At 38.5% G+C, this 19,139-nt stretch overlaps 1 protein-coding gene across 3 annotated transcripts in view; it reads right to left on the reverse strand.

Annotated features, from left to right (window-relative positions):
• Positions 1-330: 330 nt before the first annotated feature.
• The window catches only part of TAFA1 (TAFA chemokine like family member 1), a 501,884-nt gene continuing 483,075 nt past the window's right edge, over positions 331-19,139 (reverse strand). For all 3 annotated transcript variants that reach the window (XM_007192421.2, XM_007192420.3, XM_007192422.3), the window contains 2 exons: positions 6,087-6,211; positions 331-606 (listed from right to left, as the gene is read on the reverse strand). In XM_007192421.2, coding sequence (XP_007192483.1) covers positions 589-606; positions 6,087-6,211 — 143 coding nt within the window. In that variant the 3' untranslated portion in view covers positions 331-588. The remainder of the gene's footprint in view (positions 607-6,086; positions 6,212-19,139) is intronic.

Genomic DNA, 19,139 nt, shown 5'->3' on the forward strand with positions numbered 1-19,139 from the left:
TGCTTCCTCGGGCCATCTGGTAGAAAGAGAAGGAAGCTTTTGACTCAGTATCGTTCTGATGTCTCAGATTCCAGAAGTTCACCTGTAGCTGGCCTTCCAGTGTGAGTGCCATGCCGACCTCTCAAAAGGGCATGTGATTTCCTCGCCGATAGAAAAAGAAATGACAACAAAACAAAACATCCAAAACTCAAAGAGGTACACCAGCCGCCTCAAACTGTGGTACAGTTCATTTTTTGAAGAGAATATATAATATTTCAAAATATTATATATATACATATATTTCAAATGGTACAAAGTAACTATAGATCCAGATTAGAAGACAGTTGATCTTTCTTTGTGATCCCCAAAATTTGCATTGAGAAAACCCTTTTTTCCCTTAACCCACTTTCCATGGTGTTGCCAAAATCTCCGGGTCTTCTCACTCTAGGAGACTTCGTGACACACAGTAAAAGCACTGTGATTATCTGGTAATCAGTCAAAGTGCAAATAAGAAATCCATTTGGCTTCTAATGTATAAGATGTTTTAAATTCTTAAAATGTATTTTCCACAGAGTAGGTTTTCCTTTATTACTATAACAAATGCTTCCGTTAGGTTCTTGGGTGAATCTGAAACCAAAGAAAGAAAGAAAGAAATTTCAGGGAGAAAATGAAATGAAGGCACAAAGAAAGGTGATAAGGCAGAAAAAGAGGACACCTTGAATTTTTAGGATGTTGCTTCTTTCAAGTGAACTAAAGTAAAAAATGTTCAAGTCTAGAGCAGGAGTTCTCAAATGGTGATCAAAGCTTATGGAAAGGCCACCATATTTTTTTTTATCAATTCATTAAATTAATTTTGCCACAACTGAGGAGACAGACTCTTGGAAAATTCCTATCCAGGACTGGGTTCATGGGCATGCAATCTAGGTGCAGGGAGCCCTTTGTCGAAAAGGGCCCCTCACTTGGTTTAATGACCAGCAGTTGCCATCTTGAAATTATTAGTAACTTTTGAACAAGGGCCCCTGTGTTTTCATTTTGTACTGGGCTCTTCCTGCACATTACGCAGTCATTCCTATGTCTGTCTGATGAGAATTTCATGAGTAGGAAATTCCATGACCTTCTCATGTTGGTCTCTTGTAAGATGCAAAGGGATGGCATGAGGTGAACTCATTGCCAAGGTCAGATCACGTTTGTTGAGGAACATAAGAGACCTTTGCAAGGTGAGGAACTGTTCCACTCAAACAATGACATGGTGTTCAAGGGCAATCAAGGGCATACTCCTATAACTATTGATGCCATTTAATCCATTCAAATATGGTCCCAAAGACTCTTACATTCAGAAGGATGCATGCACGAAGAATCACTGGTTTAGAGCATGAATGATGGTTCTAATAGAGTTGAAGGTTCTACTTTAGAGTTTTAGGACTTAAGGCATTTTTCTTCATCATCTCTTAATTTTTTATAGCTTAGAAATTGAGTATTCTGAGGCCAGGAGTGAAGTCCATTTAAAGCTTTCAGGGTTAGGTAGGAACAGTCATACACCATACACATTTGCATTCAAAAGTTGGTTGGACCAGGGGCAGAACATATGAGAAGTCTTCACACATTTTTTTATTCTTCCATATAATAACAGATCCTTCCAAACCTTGGTTTCCTACAGTCCAGTGGTGTTTATCACATTTTGTTTCACTGTCTTCTTTTTTACCAAAAGGAGGGAGAAAGCGACATTTCCAAAACTGAACTGGAATTGCCTTTCTTTTATCTGTACTGACCCTCCTCCTCCCCTATCCCACCGAACCTTAGGCCCTAGCCTCCACAGAAGACCAGGGGCCATGTCATGTCCACCATCACATTCCCAAGACTTTAATTTTAGATAACAGAGGCTTAATATTATTTATTAAAGAGATGAATGAGCGCACTTGGATCCAGGGGCAATTGTGATAGCATAGTTTATTCTTTAAGAAGATAGTTTACTCTTCTTTCCTGCAATCTCTAAATACCCCTCCCTGTCTCCTTCCCCACCATCTCTCTTTCTCTCTCTCTCTCTTTTAAAGGCATTTCTTGCAAAATGAATGGACTAGAGATCAAGATTGTGAAGTCTCTCAGAACATTTCAGACCTGGTGGAATTTTGAGGGAAGAAGCTGGAATATGTCAAAGCTGGTACTTTACCCTTCAGTAATATAAAAAAAATCAGGGTGATTAGAATGGGTGGAGATATGTAAAGTTAGAGTCAGCATTAGGAGGATGAACCCAGGGGCTGTGGACAAATGATTGTGGTGAATTGTGTTGGGCTAGTCACAGAGAACACCAAATCTGACAAGATGGCTATTGTGGTTAGGTGTGTAATTTGAGGTCTGTAACTTACTCTTTTAGGAAATGAAACTTGACTCTACATTGTGCAGTAACTGTTGATTTCCTCGCTAGTGTGAAAGACATTGACGTATTGGATTGAAGCAAATCCAAGGTTACTTGATACTTCCCCAGGTATTCGATCAGATTATGTTCTGGTGTTTTAATCTGCTAATTTTCCTTCCCAAGTGACTTTGGTTTTCTCCTCATTTTATTCCCCTCCTCTTCCTGTTCCCAAACAACCAATGTTCACCTTTTACATATAAATTATTACACCATTGCCAAACAACTTATTTCTTCTAAGGGGAAGTCTAGCTTTCTAAATGAAGTCATTGTTCCTGAATACACAGGGTATTAGATTTGTTCCTGAATGCATGGAATATAGCCTCCCCACCTTTCAAACTTATGTTTTCGACATATCAGTTTAAAGAAAAGAGATAAACTAATAGGCATCTAAAACCATCAGAAAAAAATCTCTAGTCAATATTTAGGTTGGTTAGTCTTTCTACAAACTCCCAACAAAGCAATTTAATAAAACAATTGAAGCAATGACCAAGCAGGAACAGGGTTAAAATTTAGCCAAGAAACTTCACCCAGATGTACTAAGCTTCTCCCCAGAAGGTACCTGTTACCAGTTTTATTGTACCCCAGGCTGGGTTTTTGGAACATGTCTCAAGCCTGACTACTTTCTCTCGGTAGGGTGGCATTCAGGAAGCTTCCTCTCTCCCTATGATTTATTCTTCCGAATCTCCTGAAATGGAAGGCTTTACTTAATTCTACTTATCTTTTCTCCTTCCTTCTAAGTTTTATTGTCACCCAGATCCAATTTCCCCAAGGTTTTCCTTAAGATTGTGGCCTGTTACCCTGGCTAGTCCACATTCTGGGGTGTCTGGTTGTTTAAATGAAACACTGAATTTCTACTCTCCACCCTCCTTAAAAAATGAGCATCATAAAAATTTAAACTAGACCACATTTTGCACCATCTTTTGTTTATCTACATTTCAAAGAATGATGAGAATTTTCGCTCAGGATGATTAATTTGGAAGTAACCCATATAATAGGGAGGTTTTAGAAAAAAACTATATAGGGAAAAAGAACGAAGTCCCAGGAATCTTTCTTGCAAATTTCTTTACACTGAAGCTACTTTTAAAAAATAACAGTGTGACGGAAATTCCCAGTTGCCATTAGCAAGCTGGGTATGTTTCTTCAGGTTTTGTTTTTGTCTTTTTCTGAGAGAAAGAACTCTTTGAATCAATCCTACACATAAGAACAAAAGAGGTGACTTTCTTTATTCTTCCTTTCACTTTAATAAGAATTTGAATTTTTTACCCTAAAGATTACCTCTTAAAGAACAATGAAAACATATGATTCATAATTAAAATACATCTGTGAATTAAACTGTTTTAAAAGTTAAATTGCTAGAGTCAACATTTGAAGTGTGTAGGCGTATTTATACTCTGATGGGGAAAAATACACAGGGCATACTAGAAAAATTCATATAAAACCTATTTGTGGAGCATATGATCTAAGGACTGGTGTTGGCTATTTATACAGAATGGAGCTCCTGTATGTGTCATCTAGACTTAATTGGTGCCTTTTGTATTTAAAAGTGCTTATTTCATTGTGAATTTCTTGTAAGGAAGGGAGGAGAAAATGTAAGTCAGTGTACTGTTTGGGTTTTCTTAACCCAAATTTCTCAAAAAATTCAACTTTTTCTAGTGTCTTCTTTTTCCGCCTCTAAAGACAGTCTTGAGAATTCTTAGTTGACTTACGTGCCGCACACATGGCTGTAGAGGACTCTCTTATTTCCTTTCCTGAAATGGATGCACACGTCAGAACAGGTGCACCCTTTGCTTTTAACCTGGCTGTAAGGCTGATTTATTTCTCTTATACGCTCAGCTGTGTGCACTGTGCCCAGCCCACCCGGGGGTGTAGTGAACACAGTGTGTACCAGCCTGTTACCATGATCCGATTCCACATCATACTTTGGTGACGCCGGAGAATGTCCAGGATGTATTACAACATGCCTGATGGTTTTAAAGTAGACTCTACAAAGGCCAAATCAAAAAAAGTGACATGGGTCACAAATAAGTAGCACTAACAATTTCTTTGTTTTGTTCCTTTATTTTCTATCTGCCAAAGAGTCTCCTCGTTGGTATTCTTGGAATTTCACATATCTAAATCCTGAAATGTTTTGATTTGCATTATTGCTCTTTACGGACTTTCAAGTCTGAAGGTACTATTAAAACAGGGCTCACCATCAATAAAGAGTGATTGGTTATCATTTGGAATAGGGAATGGAGATTTGGCAGAAGATATGTCAGCAATGTGTTTAAAACAATGGTGACTGGATTCCAATCATACTGGCCAAAATTCAGAGTAGCTTAAAACTAACTTGTGAGGGTATCTTCAAATTATTTGGTAAAGTCATCTTCAGGTAAAATGTAACCAAAGGGAAACCTGAAATCCATACTCTACCAACTAATTAAGATGATTTTGGGGGTAAGCATCAGGAACTGGGCTCATTTTCGAATACTCTCTTCTGTAGGTGTCTCATTGAAATGAAATACGATAATCCAGGCAGAGCTTCTTAGAGTATACAATTTCATGTTAACAAGCTAGGATGGTTCAGGCATCCCTCCTGGGTGCAAGCCAGGGAGGTATAGCCATTTACTGGCTAATGTGGTCAATACAGGCAACTAAATTTGACACACAGTGTCTCCACTTATTTTATATATATAAAAATTTTTCTTATGGTGTTATGTTTTCTGCATCACAAAGATGTAAGAACCAATTTTATTTTGTGAAAAGACAATTCTGAGAAGAAAGACCAAGGTAAGACTCATAATACAGGCGCTGGAATCAGAGATCCCCTTTTAAATTTGGGTCAACCTTTTGGAAGCCTGCAAGTTCAACATATTGGAATTTGTAGATGGTGAAGCTTGCTTTAAAAAATACCCAATACTTAAAACACATACACACATAACAGGGCTGATATTCATGTGGTACATGTACGTATCACCATACTGGCTCTTAAAATATTGATATACTTTTGTACCAGTGAATAAATAGTTACTGTCTCAAGTACCCTGACCAAACGCCCTCCACACCCCCATCAGAACTTCCAGACTTTCCTACGGACCAGTATCTATAGAGTCAACGGCTGGCCTAGCTGTCCTCTCCAACCTGCTCCAGCATCATGACACCAATTCTGATGGGCTGGGTAGCCTCATACAGGTCATTACATATTTTGAAGCCAACTCCTGATTTAACCACACAAAGTAAGAAACGATTATTCACATCAGAGAATTCTTTCACCTCCCTAAAAGGGCATCAAACAATTCCTTTAAAGAACCTTTAGAAGATGGCTGCACTTAAATGCAGAACTGTTCAGGAAACCATCTGGATGAATTAGGCTAGACCCTTATTTTATTATCCATTCTGAGCACCATAGATATCAAATGCATAATCCAAATAACTGCCTCACGGCTCCTCTTTCCTTTGGCTGTGGCAACCTAGCTTTATTTATGACTCAGTAAGAGAAACACTAAACTGCTCAGTATGGAAAAGTCAAGTTCAATCTCTAACTTCTCTTTGATGGATGGGCACTGATCTGAATGGTTAAGAATAGTTTCTGTTGGGGAAAAGGCTTCTTCCTCTCCTTTTCAAAGCTTCTCTGGGTGCTGTTTGTAAATACAACACAAAGGCAAACAGTACAGTTCGTAACACGCATGAGACATTTGAAAAAAAATGAACTTACTCTTGTGGTCTTGATTTTATTGCCTGTAGCACACATCCATCCGGAATTATCAGGGAGTGTCTTACACTCTTCTCCTTCTAGACAAGGTTCCATCTCACACCACCATTTCCCAATCACTATGGAGGCTGTGCAAAGACAGGAAACAAGTGTGTATGCAATTCATCCAAACAACCTGGGCACGAGGCTGAGTTCTTCTACAGATGTTAATGCTCTTTGAAACACATTAGGTCCTTTTTAACCTTTCATGATTGGCTAAGAATACTAAGAAGAATGAGATTTTAACTTAAACATCTTAAAATGCAAATATAATTATGCCATCTGGTTTCATCAAGCTACATTTTGTCCACAATCTCCTTGTATGATGAAAACATACAGAATGGGGACATTTACTTTTTGGAGAAAATTTTGTGTTAAGTTTGTAGATCAAAGACCTGGTACTTTCTTTTCAGTGAAAGGGACAAAAGGGCTAACTGTTCTTCAGAATGACTAATCGAGCTATTGTTTTCAGAAAGGCCAGTTTATTCACCCAGCATTAGGGTTTATCTCCCACCCTACAGCCTTTGAGATATCAAAGGCTTACCAAAAAAGAAAAAATGAATTGACCAAAAGTATAAAAGAAAACCTGCAAAATTAAAACCAACAGTCATAATAAATGAAACTGTTTACAGTCAAAAGTATATTTGATATGAGCTGTGGTTTCCTTTCAATAGGTTTAAGGTGACATGAGTGGAACTTTTAAAACTTGACCCTCTGATAAAATAGCCCTATTTTTCAGGGTGATATTGAGGATGACCACATTAGAAAGCTGGCAATGAATTTAGTGGATGGATTTATAGCACACTTTTTTGGATAATGAGATTTTATAAAACTGGAGACTAGATTCACTCAGTACAAATCAAGCAGCTCCACATCTTAATATCCTGAGTGAAAATTTTTTCTGCACGAGCATTGGTCATTTCTGAAGCTGCTCAAGGCATTAGTTTTTTTTTACAAATCCACCTGGGCATTTTCCTGCAAAATCCTTAAAATGTTTGTGAGTGTTTCTTCTGTGATACTTTCCAAATGGCTGTCTCTACACTGGACTGAAACTCTAGGTCTTTATCTAAAAAAAAATTTGTCGCTTCCCAACCCCTCACATTTCCACCTTGTCTCCATCATGACGTTTAATTCTCACAACAACAACGAACCCACATGACATTTCTTAATGTCACAGAAGATTAATCTTAAAATGAAATGGAGGGCTTCCCTGGTGGCGCAGTGGTTGAGAGTCTGCCTGCTAATGCAGGGGACACGGGTTCGAGCCCTGGTCTGGGAAGATCCCACATGCCGCGGAGCGGCTGGGCCCGTGAGCCACAACTACTGAGCCTGCGCGTCTGGAGCCTGTGCCCCGCAACGGGAGGGGCCGCGATAGTGAGAGGCCCGCGCACCGCGATGAAGAGCGGTCCCCGTACCGCGATGAAGAGTGGCCCCCACTTGCTGTAACTAGAGAAAGCCCTCGCACGAACTGAAGACCCAACACAGCCAAAAATAAAAGAAATAAATAAAGTAGCTATTAAAAAAAAAAAAAAAAAAAAAAAAATGAAATGGAGTCCACACCATAGGGAAGCAGGAACACATTAGAATTCTCTATCCACCCAGCATTCGCTAGAGGGATTAGATTGCTACCTTAGAAGCAGAATGGTTTAAACGTCCAGACATCTACCTGCATTTAGGTTTCCCCCTTCTACACTTTTCTTATTTCAGACTTCCCCTCCTTTAGAATACAGTCTTCCTCAAACTTTCCTTTGAATAAAAATTACTCTGCAGGATTATATATGCAAAATCATGTCTACTCTATTATACAGTCAATTTAAGGATTTTTTTCAAGGGTAATTTTGCCTGTATGTGATGCACGCCTTATATATGGACCAGACCAAATCGCCTAAGATGCAACTACATTGGATAGGGCAAGCAGAGGAAGTAAAATCTTGCATATAGTTCTATCCTTATGCAGGACAATGTGATAATTTTGGTAAAACACAGACTAATAACAGAAAACACGAATCCTTCACAGGGTCAAAATGATTATGAACGTTTTGCATGATTTTCTTTTTAACAACAGGTCTCAGCATCAGGGTATGGAGTAGAAGAAGCTAGTCAGGAGTTAAGAGGCCTTATTTGTGTGAATTAATAGGTGACAATACTAAATAGAGAAGCATATATTTTGACAGCAAGAAAAACATATGTAGCCTTGAAGGGGGAAAAAAAAATAAACGGCAAAGCTTCCAGTAACATCAGATACAAGTCAGTGTTTGGCAGTGTTTATTGAGAGCCTTCAAACCGAGGCTCCCTTCCGGCTAGAGCTCAGTCACAAACAGGCCAATCGCATTTGCCATGCTTGTCCCCTTAAAGCCCACCTAATATTTCAATATTGCTGCCCTGCATCTCAACCATCACGAATGGACACTCTCTGACCTTAGCTCTGAGGGAAAACTGCCTTTCCCAGTGGTCTTTGACTTAGAATTTGTCCCTCTTTTTTCACAGGGGTACACAAATAATGAACAACCACTGGTAAGGTCAGACATTAGTATCTTTGCCTCTTTCTAAAGGACCCTGTTCCATCTTCTTTCAGCTGCTCTGCCCTCTCACAGCTGACTTACTTTGTTGCAAGCTAACAAAGCAGTTACTCCTCTTTCTCTCAAGCATTAATATCTCCTAAATGACAATGTAGACAGTAGGAAAAAGAATACATCTCCAAACCCAAGTATGACTTTTAATTCAAGTTTATAGAGACCACTGGCTTGGAGGGGAAGAGAAAAAGCTTTCTAAGAATAAAAATGTCCCAGACCTGCCTACGGTCTCTAAAAATTCATGTTACAGTTGCCTCTTCTAAATGGACTTTGATGACTTGGCACTGCTCTCTGGCTTATTAGAATCTAGTTCATTTTTCCAGGGTTGCTTTTCTAAAGATGCTATTTGACCTATTTTGTTTCTGCTTTGTGCATTCCACAGTCATCTTAATATATATTATTTTATGGCCTAGGTCAAACTATAGTCTCTCATCCTAGTTTTTTCATGAACTCCTATTTCCTGAAATATCTTTAAAAAAATTCACAAAGAAAGGATTTAAAAACTGCCTCCTCTTCTCCCAATTTGGAAGCTACTGAAAACCTTCTGATTATTGGACAAGGAGTGATCAATTAGATTTAATAAAATGAGCTAATATTAATGCTATTTAGTTGTTTTTAAATAATTTTTTTCTTACAGAGATAATTATAACGATAAAATCGTAAATAAAAATCATTCTAAAATAGCTTGAATTATAGTGGTCAGTTCAATAATAAAAATGATAACTGACATTTCTGAACGCTTCTTATGTGTCTCTGTGTTAGGTACTTTTAAATGTATTATCTCAGTCTTCAAAGCAACCCTATGAAGTAGATATTATTATGAACCCATTGTTTTTAGATAAAAAAACTAAAGCCCATAACGGTTAAGTAACTTTCCCAAGCTTATACAGGTAGGAAGTTCAGAAATTAACGCAAGAATCCAGGCCTGAACAAGAGAGGCCGCGACAGTGAGAGGCCCGCGCACCGCGATGAAGAGTGGCCCCCGCTCGCCGCAACTAGAGAAAGCCCTCGCACAGAAACGAAGACCCAACACAGCTAAAAATAAATAAATAAATTTATAAAAAAAAAAAAAAAAAGAACCCAGGCCCGCTTAACCACAAAATCCATGTTTTCCATCACGGTAGTGCTAACTCATTCTAGTTTTGTATTCAAAATTCATAGGTCTCCAAAAAAACATGTATTGCCTGCTGAGTGGATGAATGAATTCTCTCTGCTCTATTTTTAAAATTTTATTCTATTTGATTTATTTTATTATTTTTGGCTGCCTTCGTTCTTCATTGCTGGGTGCAGGCTTTCTCTAGTTGCGCCGAGCCGGGGCTACTTTTCGTTGCGGTGCGCTTGCTTCTCATTGCGGTGGCTTCTCTTGTTGTGGAGCACGGGCTCTAGGCACGCGGGTTTCAGTAGTTGTGGCTCGTGGGCTCTAGAGCACAGGCTCAGTAGTTGTGGTGCACGGGCTTAGTTGCTCCACGGCATGTGAGATCCTCACGGACCAGGGCTCGAACCCATGTCGCCTGCGTTGGCAGGCGGACTCCCAACCACTGCGCCACCAGGGAATCCCTGCTCTATTATTATTGGAAATAAATTTCATATCAACACAAACACTTGCATAAAACAAAAAAATTCAGTTTCTTGTAAAATTAACTCAAAAAATAATTTGGGCAAGGGACAGCTGATTACACTTGTTTCTTCTTAGTCTCAGCTACACATTGCTTGATTTCATTAGTTGTAGCATTTTAATAGAAATTCCCATTAGTGAACACTTTCTGAATCCATGAGAAACTTATGAGGTAGATGCATAACTGCTCTAAGAACTTTTATCACTTAGAAGAACTGAATTAATTAAATATCAGCTGCAAAATCTAACTCTGTCTCATCTGTGGTGATTATGAAAAAGGGTCTTAAAAGTCCCTTTTAACCCTGGGGTTCTGGGATTCTCTCTATGAATGTGCCATGTTCAGAAAAATATCTGATCTTCAACTTTTTCAAGAATGTTCATCTTTCCTTGAGATATTCTTAAAATCACTAAGGCCACTTTAATCATGAGTCTTGATTTCGCCCTTATACCAGGTCATATTGCTGTCAAGCAGAAGAGAGACTGTAAAAGGAGAGTCAATCCATCTTTCAGTGATAAATCATAAATGGAGCAGAAATCTTGTTTTTTATTTTCTCCCCCCTTTGGTTGTTGCCATTCACTTTGAGGAATTTTCCCACGGAAATAGAAAAAGATATAATAAGCAATGGCTTAATAAACATAGAAATAAACATCATATTGTCTAAGAACTGCGGTCCCCTTTTTATCATTTCAGCAGATAACATTTGAGTTGCAGTTCAGCAAATGTTTATTGGGTACTTTGCACAGTCAAAGCACTACCTGATTTACTGAGAGCGATAAAATAATGAACATGACATAGTCCCTGCCCTCAGAGCCTACAACTTAGCTCAGGGTTTCTCAGTATAGGCACTATTGGCATCTTGGCATGAATTACGGTAAAGAGATAAAATGAACAAAAAGTGCTCCTCCAGTAGTAAATACATTAATATACTAGAAGAGCAAATTCACAGTGGGGAGTAGGAAAAGAGGAACTCTTAATAAGATTGTAGAAGTTTCTGAAAGCAAGATGCTTGGGCTTAAAATTTTTTTTTCATTAATTTTTTTTTTAAGGAAAGTTAAGTCATTGAAGATTCTAGATTCTGTGAGCAAAGGGAGGACATGTTATAGGGATAGTTGGAGAGGATGAATTTGGCAGTGGTGTGCAAGATGCAAGAAGGAAGAAGCAAGCACCTGAAATGCCAGATAAGCCCTACTGCATTCAAACAGAGAACTGATAGGTCTTGATTTTTGGATGCCTGCTCTAGAATTGTGAAGCAGGGCAGAGCTGAACGTGATGTTAGGAACAACTGAGGAAACACTGTTGCCAGTATCTCACCCATATTAGCTGTAACCCTAACCACACTGGACTCTAATTATTAGCTTATTAGCTCATGTGCCTGCCTACTCACTAGGTAGTGAACTTCTTGAGGGCACAGATCATATTGCATTCATCTTTGAATGGCATAGAGTAGCTCGAGACAGGTTTGCCAATTTTAAATGAATGAAAAATGAAACAAAAAGAGAAAGAAAAAAAAATAGTGCCTATATCAAAGGATTGTGAGGGTCACATGAGAAAATCCACCCCAAGCACTTAGCAGAGTGTCTGGCATTCAGCAAATGTTTAATAAATATTAGCTATTACTATCATCATCAGCATCATCATTTTTATTACTCGAAAGAATGAAATCATTCCCAAAGAGAAAAGGCAATTCTTCACAAAGTTAGCGAGTACACCATTGTTTTTCGATATTATGCCAAACTCTCAGCTTGCTTCTATGACTTATGAGAGTTTGAGCATAAATTAAATGATTGAACATATGATTGCATTCATGTTCCCAGAAGTAGGTTATAAGTACATCAATCAAGACAAATTTCCAGGCTCATTTTTGTGCAACCTGTCATGCAATTTAAAGCAATGGCTGGAACTCCATTAGAGGAATGGGACAGCTCTCCAGCTTCCCTTTTCGCACAGGCTGTTGGAACAGCTGTTCCGATGCTCTTCTTCACAAGACCTGCAGCGACTCCCTGTGTGTGACTGTCTTTATCAAAGCAAACAGAAAATTAAAGGCATTGAATAACATTGCCTATAGACATTCCAAACTCCCTCTTTCCTGTGAGCTCACATTTAAGGATTGGATCCAGTCTGGAGGGATTAGGGAATGGTTAAGACTCTAAGCTCTTGGGTATGTAATAGAGGGACCCAGGTTTGAACCTTAACTCCATCACTTACTGGTAGAATGGCTTCAGAAAGTTCTTTGGTTCAAGCCTCAGGTTCCTGAGTTATAAATGGAGTTAATAAAAATCACAACTGGTTATTGTGAATTTAAATTCCTAATTTCGTTAGGACAAAAACATTTTGATGTTCTTATTTTTGCCTACCATAGAAAACTTTACATTTTTCCTCCCGAATTTTAAAAGTAATATATATTCTTTTCTAAAATTCAAAGCATACGGATAATTAGAAAAAGGAAAGTAAACACAATTGCATTAGGCGGAGGTAAATTGCTACATTTGAGTATGTTTTTCCTAGACTTTCTCTATGATTATTCCTTACATAGTATCCAGAGTGATCTTTTAAAATGTAAATGATTTCCTATCATTCATCTCTTAAAACTCTCCAACGGTTTCCATCACTTAGAATAAATTCTAAACTCTTTACAACTGGCCTACAGAGACCCACGTTACTTGGTCCCGCCTACTTCTTCAACCATGTCTTCTACCATCCCCACTTCCACCCCCCTCCCCCCATTTTGTTCCAATCTCTCTGGCCCTCTAGCTCTTCTGCAAACCTGGAAATCTCTTTTATGATTTGGCTACCCCTCTGTCTGGGCTGTGTTCTCCCAGAACTGACATTAACCAGGCCTCAATTCAATTGTTTGTTCTCTGAGCAACCTTATCTAAACTAATTCACACCCGCTTACCCTGCCACTTTCCCCTCATGTTCGGCTTTGATTTTCTTCATAGCACATACTACTACCAAATTCACAGAACATATTTTGTTGGCCTGGATATTTGCCTCTTCCTCCCACTTGATGGTAAGCTCCATGGAAGTTTGGACTTTATATTTCCAAACGGCTAGAACAGTGCCACACATAGTAGATGATCACTATATATATTTAAAATGGTTGAATAAATGTATATACATAAATAATATAAATTTTTTGGAAAAAAGTAAGATCACACCACATATACTGTTTTCTGCCCTTCTTTAAAACCTAAACACTGAATCATAAACATTTTCCCATGTCTATTAATAAATGAAATGCATCATTATTTTAATGCCTGCATACTATTCCATAGGAGGGCTGCACCTTAATTAATTTAACTAATCCCCTACTGTTAGAAATTTAGGTTGTCTTTCTTTGGGGTTGGTTGGCTGATTGCTATTAGAAAGGATGTTTATATGAACAACCTTGCACACATATCTTTGCAAATGTATTTATTTCCCCAGAATGAATTCCAAGGAGTGGAATTTCTGAGTCAAAGGGTAAAAAAAGTTTGGTACTTGTGATATATATCATCAATATGTCCTCAAGAAAATTTGTACAAACTGGTATTTCCCACCCAATGCACCCATTTCTCTGTACAGCTTCACCAACATTGTTAGCATTCTTAACGATTTCAGTGAAATATGGATTTTGTTTGTTTTTTGGGGGGGTGCAGAAACATGTGGCTTAACTGGCGAACCCAGCTAACTGCCAGCTTTCATGTTCCAACTCAACTTTCAAAAGAGTGACCTACTATAGTAATAAGGCCTCAATTTCTTTGTGAATAATTCCTCCTCAAAGAATCCAAATGAGAGGGCTGTCACAGAATAAAGAGAGAATGGGGAGGTCAGGCATAGTGAAGGCTCTAAGCCAAAAGCAAAACCAAAAACACTACATTGGAGTCCTTAGTGTACACTGATATTTCTTGGAGGTCCCCAGTGGATGGAATATGCCTCCTGCACATGGATCTCTCAGGTTTAACCAACGCAGTGTGGAGAATCTTGCTATTTCAGAATAGCATGTGCATTTATGTCTGTCCTTCTGGAATTCTGTGTCCCCGTGCATATACTTCTACTTGATCCAGTTACATTCATGGCAACAAAATGGGGAAGGGGTTAACCTAGATGTGGGTGTAGAGAAGAACTCCAAAATGGTTCTACATTTTAAATCGAAAGGAATATCAGATTTTAAAATGATATTTACAAGCAACTTTCAAGCCACTTGTACATCTATGTAGCTTTTGGGTGCTAACTCTCTGTGTTCTTACCACGTGATAAATGGCTCCTGGGAGGAATATATTTGTATACCAGCATTTTCTCAATTTGAAAAAGTACTTTATTAGGTTATTATTAGGTTCTATAATATAGTTTTTTTCTAGAATGGCTACAGATTTACCAGAATCAAATAATGTTGGTTAAGTACACTTTTTTCTTTTCACAGGTAAGGTAATCACTTTTATAGTTATTGATACATTAAAATATCACTTTGGTTGATTCCATTTTGCAAGAAATCCCCAATATTAAATTATTCCCAGAAAATTCTTGGCATCAAGTTCCTTTGCAAAACCAGTGCTCGCAATCTTGGCAGTAATGGGAAAGTTGTACGCTGATTGTAAGGTCTTTCATTTTAATTTCGTTCCCACTAGAGAAGATTGATATATATAAAATTTAAATAGAAAACACACTTCAGATGCCAGCAGTGAAAAAGACTTTGTCAGCCTAATGAAAAGGTATCAATTTTCTCGATTTTATTCAATAAATTGTGAGTCATTTTCTAAATGGATTAGATTAAAGGAAAGTTCAAACTCCCAGCGAGATGCTCTTGGCGCTGATGGAGACTTCAGACAAGGGAGATAGAACAGGGCACACAAAACCTCTTAGGCCTCTTCAGATCTATACAAATTGAGGGCAAGTTAGGAGAGAAGTATCTCTAACCCTGAACTCACCTATTGCCTTAGAAGCCAAATCCTGGGGAATTGAACGGGAAACATTGTTTCTCTTATTTTTTTAGGATGACATGCATGGCTGATTGAATTATAACTGAGAACACGGAAATTTTGGGAGGAGTGAGGCTTAGAGGAAGAGCCTGTGTCCCTCAGTGCTTTATATGCCTGTCTCACAGATCCTTGATAAAATAAGACAAAAACACGCTACAATGCTATTATGTTCACACAGTCTCTGAGGAAGACTTTGATGCCTTCTGATTTATTATAGTTAATTTAACTTCAGAAAACATAACCCAACTTTCATGTGAGGATGAAAGGTGCAAACCTTGATCACGGAGCACTCTTGAATCTAGTTTTATTTGTGTGTACATGTTTGAAAGGGCAAGATAATTTGATAATTGGTTATTTTTGTAATTTGGCAAGAACCGCCCAATATCTTTTTGGCACATGTCTTCACTCACCAATCCCTTGAGAAATGGAAAATAACAATCAGTGCTTTATTTTCTCTTACACAATGCCATACAACTAGCATGGTTATTTTGGTGGAATTGTTGGGATGGTTTGGAAAAGCTCAGCTTTATTTATCAGAAGATATCTATAGACTATCTGCTCTATGCTTAGCATCCCTTAACATAGGCAGTCTGAGTGAGTGACATAAAAGCATGTCAAAGCTTTCACACGAGTTTTAAAGTAGATGAGCAAATGAGAGATGATATAAGGTCCTTATTTGTTAAACACTTCATTTCTAAAATATCAAACAACTTTATTATTTTTTTATAAATTTATTTATTTATTTATTTTTGGCCGCATTGGGTCTTCATTACTGTGCACGGGCTTTTCTCTAGTTGCAGCGAGCGGGGGCTACTCTTCGTTGTGGTGCACAGGCTTCTCATTGAGGTGGCTTCTCTTGTTGCGGAGCACAGGCTCTAGGCACGCGGGCTTCAGTAGTTGTGGCACGTGGGCTCAGTAGTTGTGGCACACGGGCTTAGTTGCTCCACGGCACGTGGGATCTTCCCAGACCAGGGCTCGAACCCATGTCCCCTGCATTGGCAGGCACATTCTTAACCACTGCGCCACCAGGGAAGTCCCCAAAACAACTTTATTTAAACAACCAGAATGAGCTTTTAGAAACTGCCAACATACATGGGAAAATTCACAATATTGGCACTTTGCTACTTATCATGTTCATGTCGATGATGGTACTAGGAAAGCGAGAAAATCAAAGAAAGCCAGGAATATAAATGTGGCAATGTTTTTGATGAATCCAGCTGCAAAAAGTTCAGAATCATAGTTCTACTGCCTCAAGCCACATCTCCCCTACTCTTCTCGTTAAATTGAAAAACTCAAAGTTTAGCTAAATTGGAAGCAGGATGTAATGCATTCCCATAGTTCAACAGCAAAACCTAGAAACTAGAACAGTAAGTCCCAGTGTGAGAGCTAAGGATCTCTGAAGGAGGCAGGGAGGACTATGGTTTCCAGGGTGGTTTGAAAAGCTTTCTTGACTAGCAGTAGTGAGTTAGTAATTCTGATTCATTTTTATTTTTTGTATTTACCTTCTCTTTATGTCAGGTGATACTAACTTTTCATTTTCTGATTGTAGAAACGGCTGCACATTCTTCTTCTCCCTCTGTGCCCACCCCTTTGAAATGTGACTTTACCTCTCCTCCCATCAGGAAGTGGAGTCTATTTCCCCAGTCCTGCTATCTGGGCTTGGCCATGTGCTTCATTTGGCTAATTAGAAGTTAGCAAACACGACACAAGAAGAAGCTTGAAAGTACTTTTGCTTGGGGCTTGCTGCACTTTGGAACCCTGAGCTGACCATGATGAAATGTCATGTAGAGCAGAGAGTAGCTACCCAATCTGATGCCCTCCTGGACTAATTAGCCAGCCAACCATCAGACATGTAGCTGAGCCCATCCTATACTCCAGCTCTACAAAGTTCACTGCTAGCCTGCTCCTTAATCCCCCCACTTCCGGTCTTGAATATTTATACAACAGCTGCAACTTCAGTGGCTATCATGAAGGAAAGTTCAGGAAAACTGCTGCAATGCTGGCACTTATGTCATTAAATTGATGTCAACAACCCAAACCTCTGGACTTCTTGTTATCCAAGAAAAATCAATTCCTATTACTCAAGCTATTACAGTTGGGCATTCTATTACTTACCACGTAACACAACCCTAAGTAAAACTGAAGGTATTCGATAAATATTTGTGGACTCACTGAATGAATGAATCCAGATATTTGTACCAAGGCCATATCACCGCCATTTCTATCCACTTAGTACTAAATATTCACAATGGTCAAAGACTGATTTTTTTTTTGGCATTCAAATTCAGAAACTCAAATGACCTATAGACAGTCCTGAGAGTGGCTTTCTGTCCTCATTATGTGTGTCTCCAATTTGCATGCACAATCAGACCTTCCTTCACAACTCACCAGATGCAGAAGATACAGAACTGGCATAGCTGTATGCAAATTAGGCATTTTCCCAGAGAATTTCAGTGTCAGTGGTAATGTTGAATTTTCTTAATTACAATCCAGATATGCTCACAATGGAGTAATACTAACTGTTATGGTCTAGAGAAGCTAAATTCAATTTTACTACACTATTAAGATTCATTTGGATGTACAATTTGGGCAAGAGGAGGAGCACATATAGAAATTGCTCTCATGGTGAAGTATTTTCTGAGGCTTGCTGGAGCAAAGAAAGAAATTGCGAGAAGACTGAAAATCAGCCATCAAAAGAGAAAGAGAAAGAGAGCAACTAAAGCAAAGGCTTCTAATATTTACTTATTGTTGATTTAAAATCATTTTCTGTTCTACCCACAGTAGGCTGAAATATATCTCTACCTGAGTCCAAGCCACTGGGACAGAGTCGGAAAATTTTTTTGAATTGATGTGATCTGGGGAGAAGGCAGGTCTGAAGAAATTTTTTTTTCTTATGTTCTGAGTTTTTAAGTTGGCTCTAGCTCAAGTACCAAGCTCGAAAACCATTTTCATTCCAATTTCTGAGATGACAACTTTTCTCAAAGAAAAAACAATCACTGGCACAACATGGCTTAACATGAAATTTTGAGTAAAGGTGTACTGCCTTTGTGTTATAGCATTTTGTTGGGTCATAAGAGCCCCTTTCTATAAGAAGGATTATATAAAAATTACCTCCTTTCAATTATGAATCTTATTATGCAAACTTTCTTGAATAATGTCCCCCAATTGAGAAAGGTAAAGCACATACAGTATGTAAATCCACAAAACACATGCATCCTAAGATCATTTCTGAAATGCATCAGGCTATGTAGTGCAGTTGATACAAAACTATGAGGCAATCATCAGGAATCTTCTAATTGGCTCTGTTCTATTGTGTAGTTTAGACCAAGAAGTGCAACATCTTGAAACATATAGACACATGTATCAACTCATTATTTGGGAGTTGAGAAGAATTACTGACATTTTAGAGAGAAGGAAATTGAATCAAAGGGAGGTTACATAACTTGCCCGAGCTCACACAGCTAGTAAGGGGCAGAACTGTGAATCAGCCGAAGCAACTTTCTCCAGAGCTGGTTAAAGGTTTGGGAAAGCGATGGCTAAGATAAAAGTGGAAGTATGAAGAGTAATTTGCAAAGTAATCAAAGTAGAGATGGGTAATTCCAGTGGCAATAAAGCTGTGCACTACCCAGAAGTGTGAGCTAGAATGCTGTACTCAGGGAACTATTGGTGATTCAGCGTGTCTGGAGCAAAAATGCATGTGTGTTTGTGAGTGAGCGAGGGAAGGTGAGGCTGGGTGCATTTTAGGTACTGAGGAATTTGATCAAGGTCTTCTTAAGTAAGTCGGCTTTACAAAAATGCTAATACTGTGGCAAATCAAAGATGCCGTGAGGATAATGGAAAGGATCACTTTTGATCTGGAGCAAGCTCTCT

The sequence above is a fragment of the Balaenoptera acutorostrata genome, chromosome 10 (assembly GCF_949987535.1).
Source record: "Balaenoptera acutorostrata chromosome 10, mBalAcu1.1, whole genome shotgun sequence".
Classification (NCBI taxonomy): Eukaryota; Metazoa; Chordata; class Mammalia; order Artiodactyla; family Balaenopteridae; genus Balaenoptera; species Balaenoptera acutorostrata.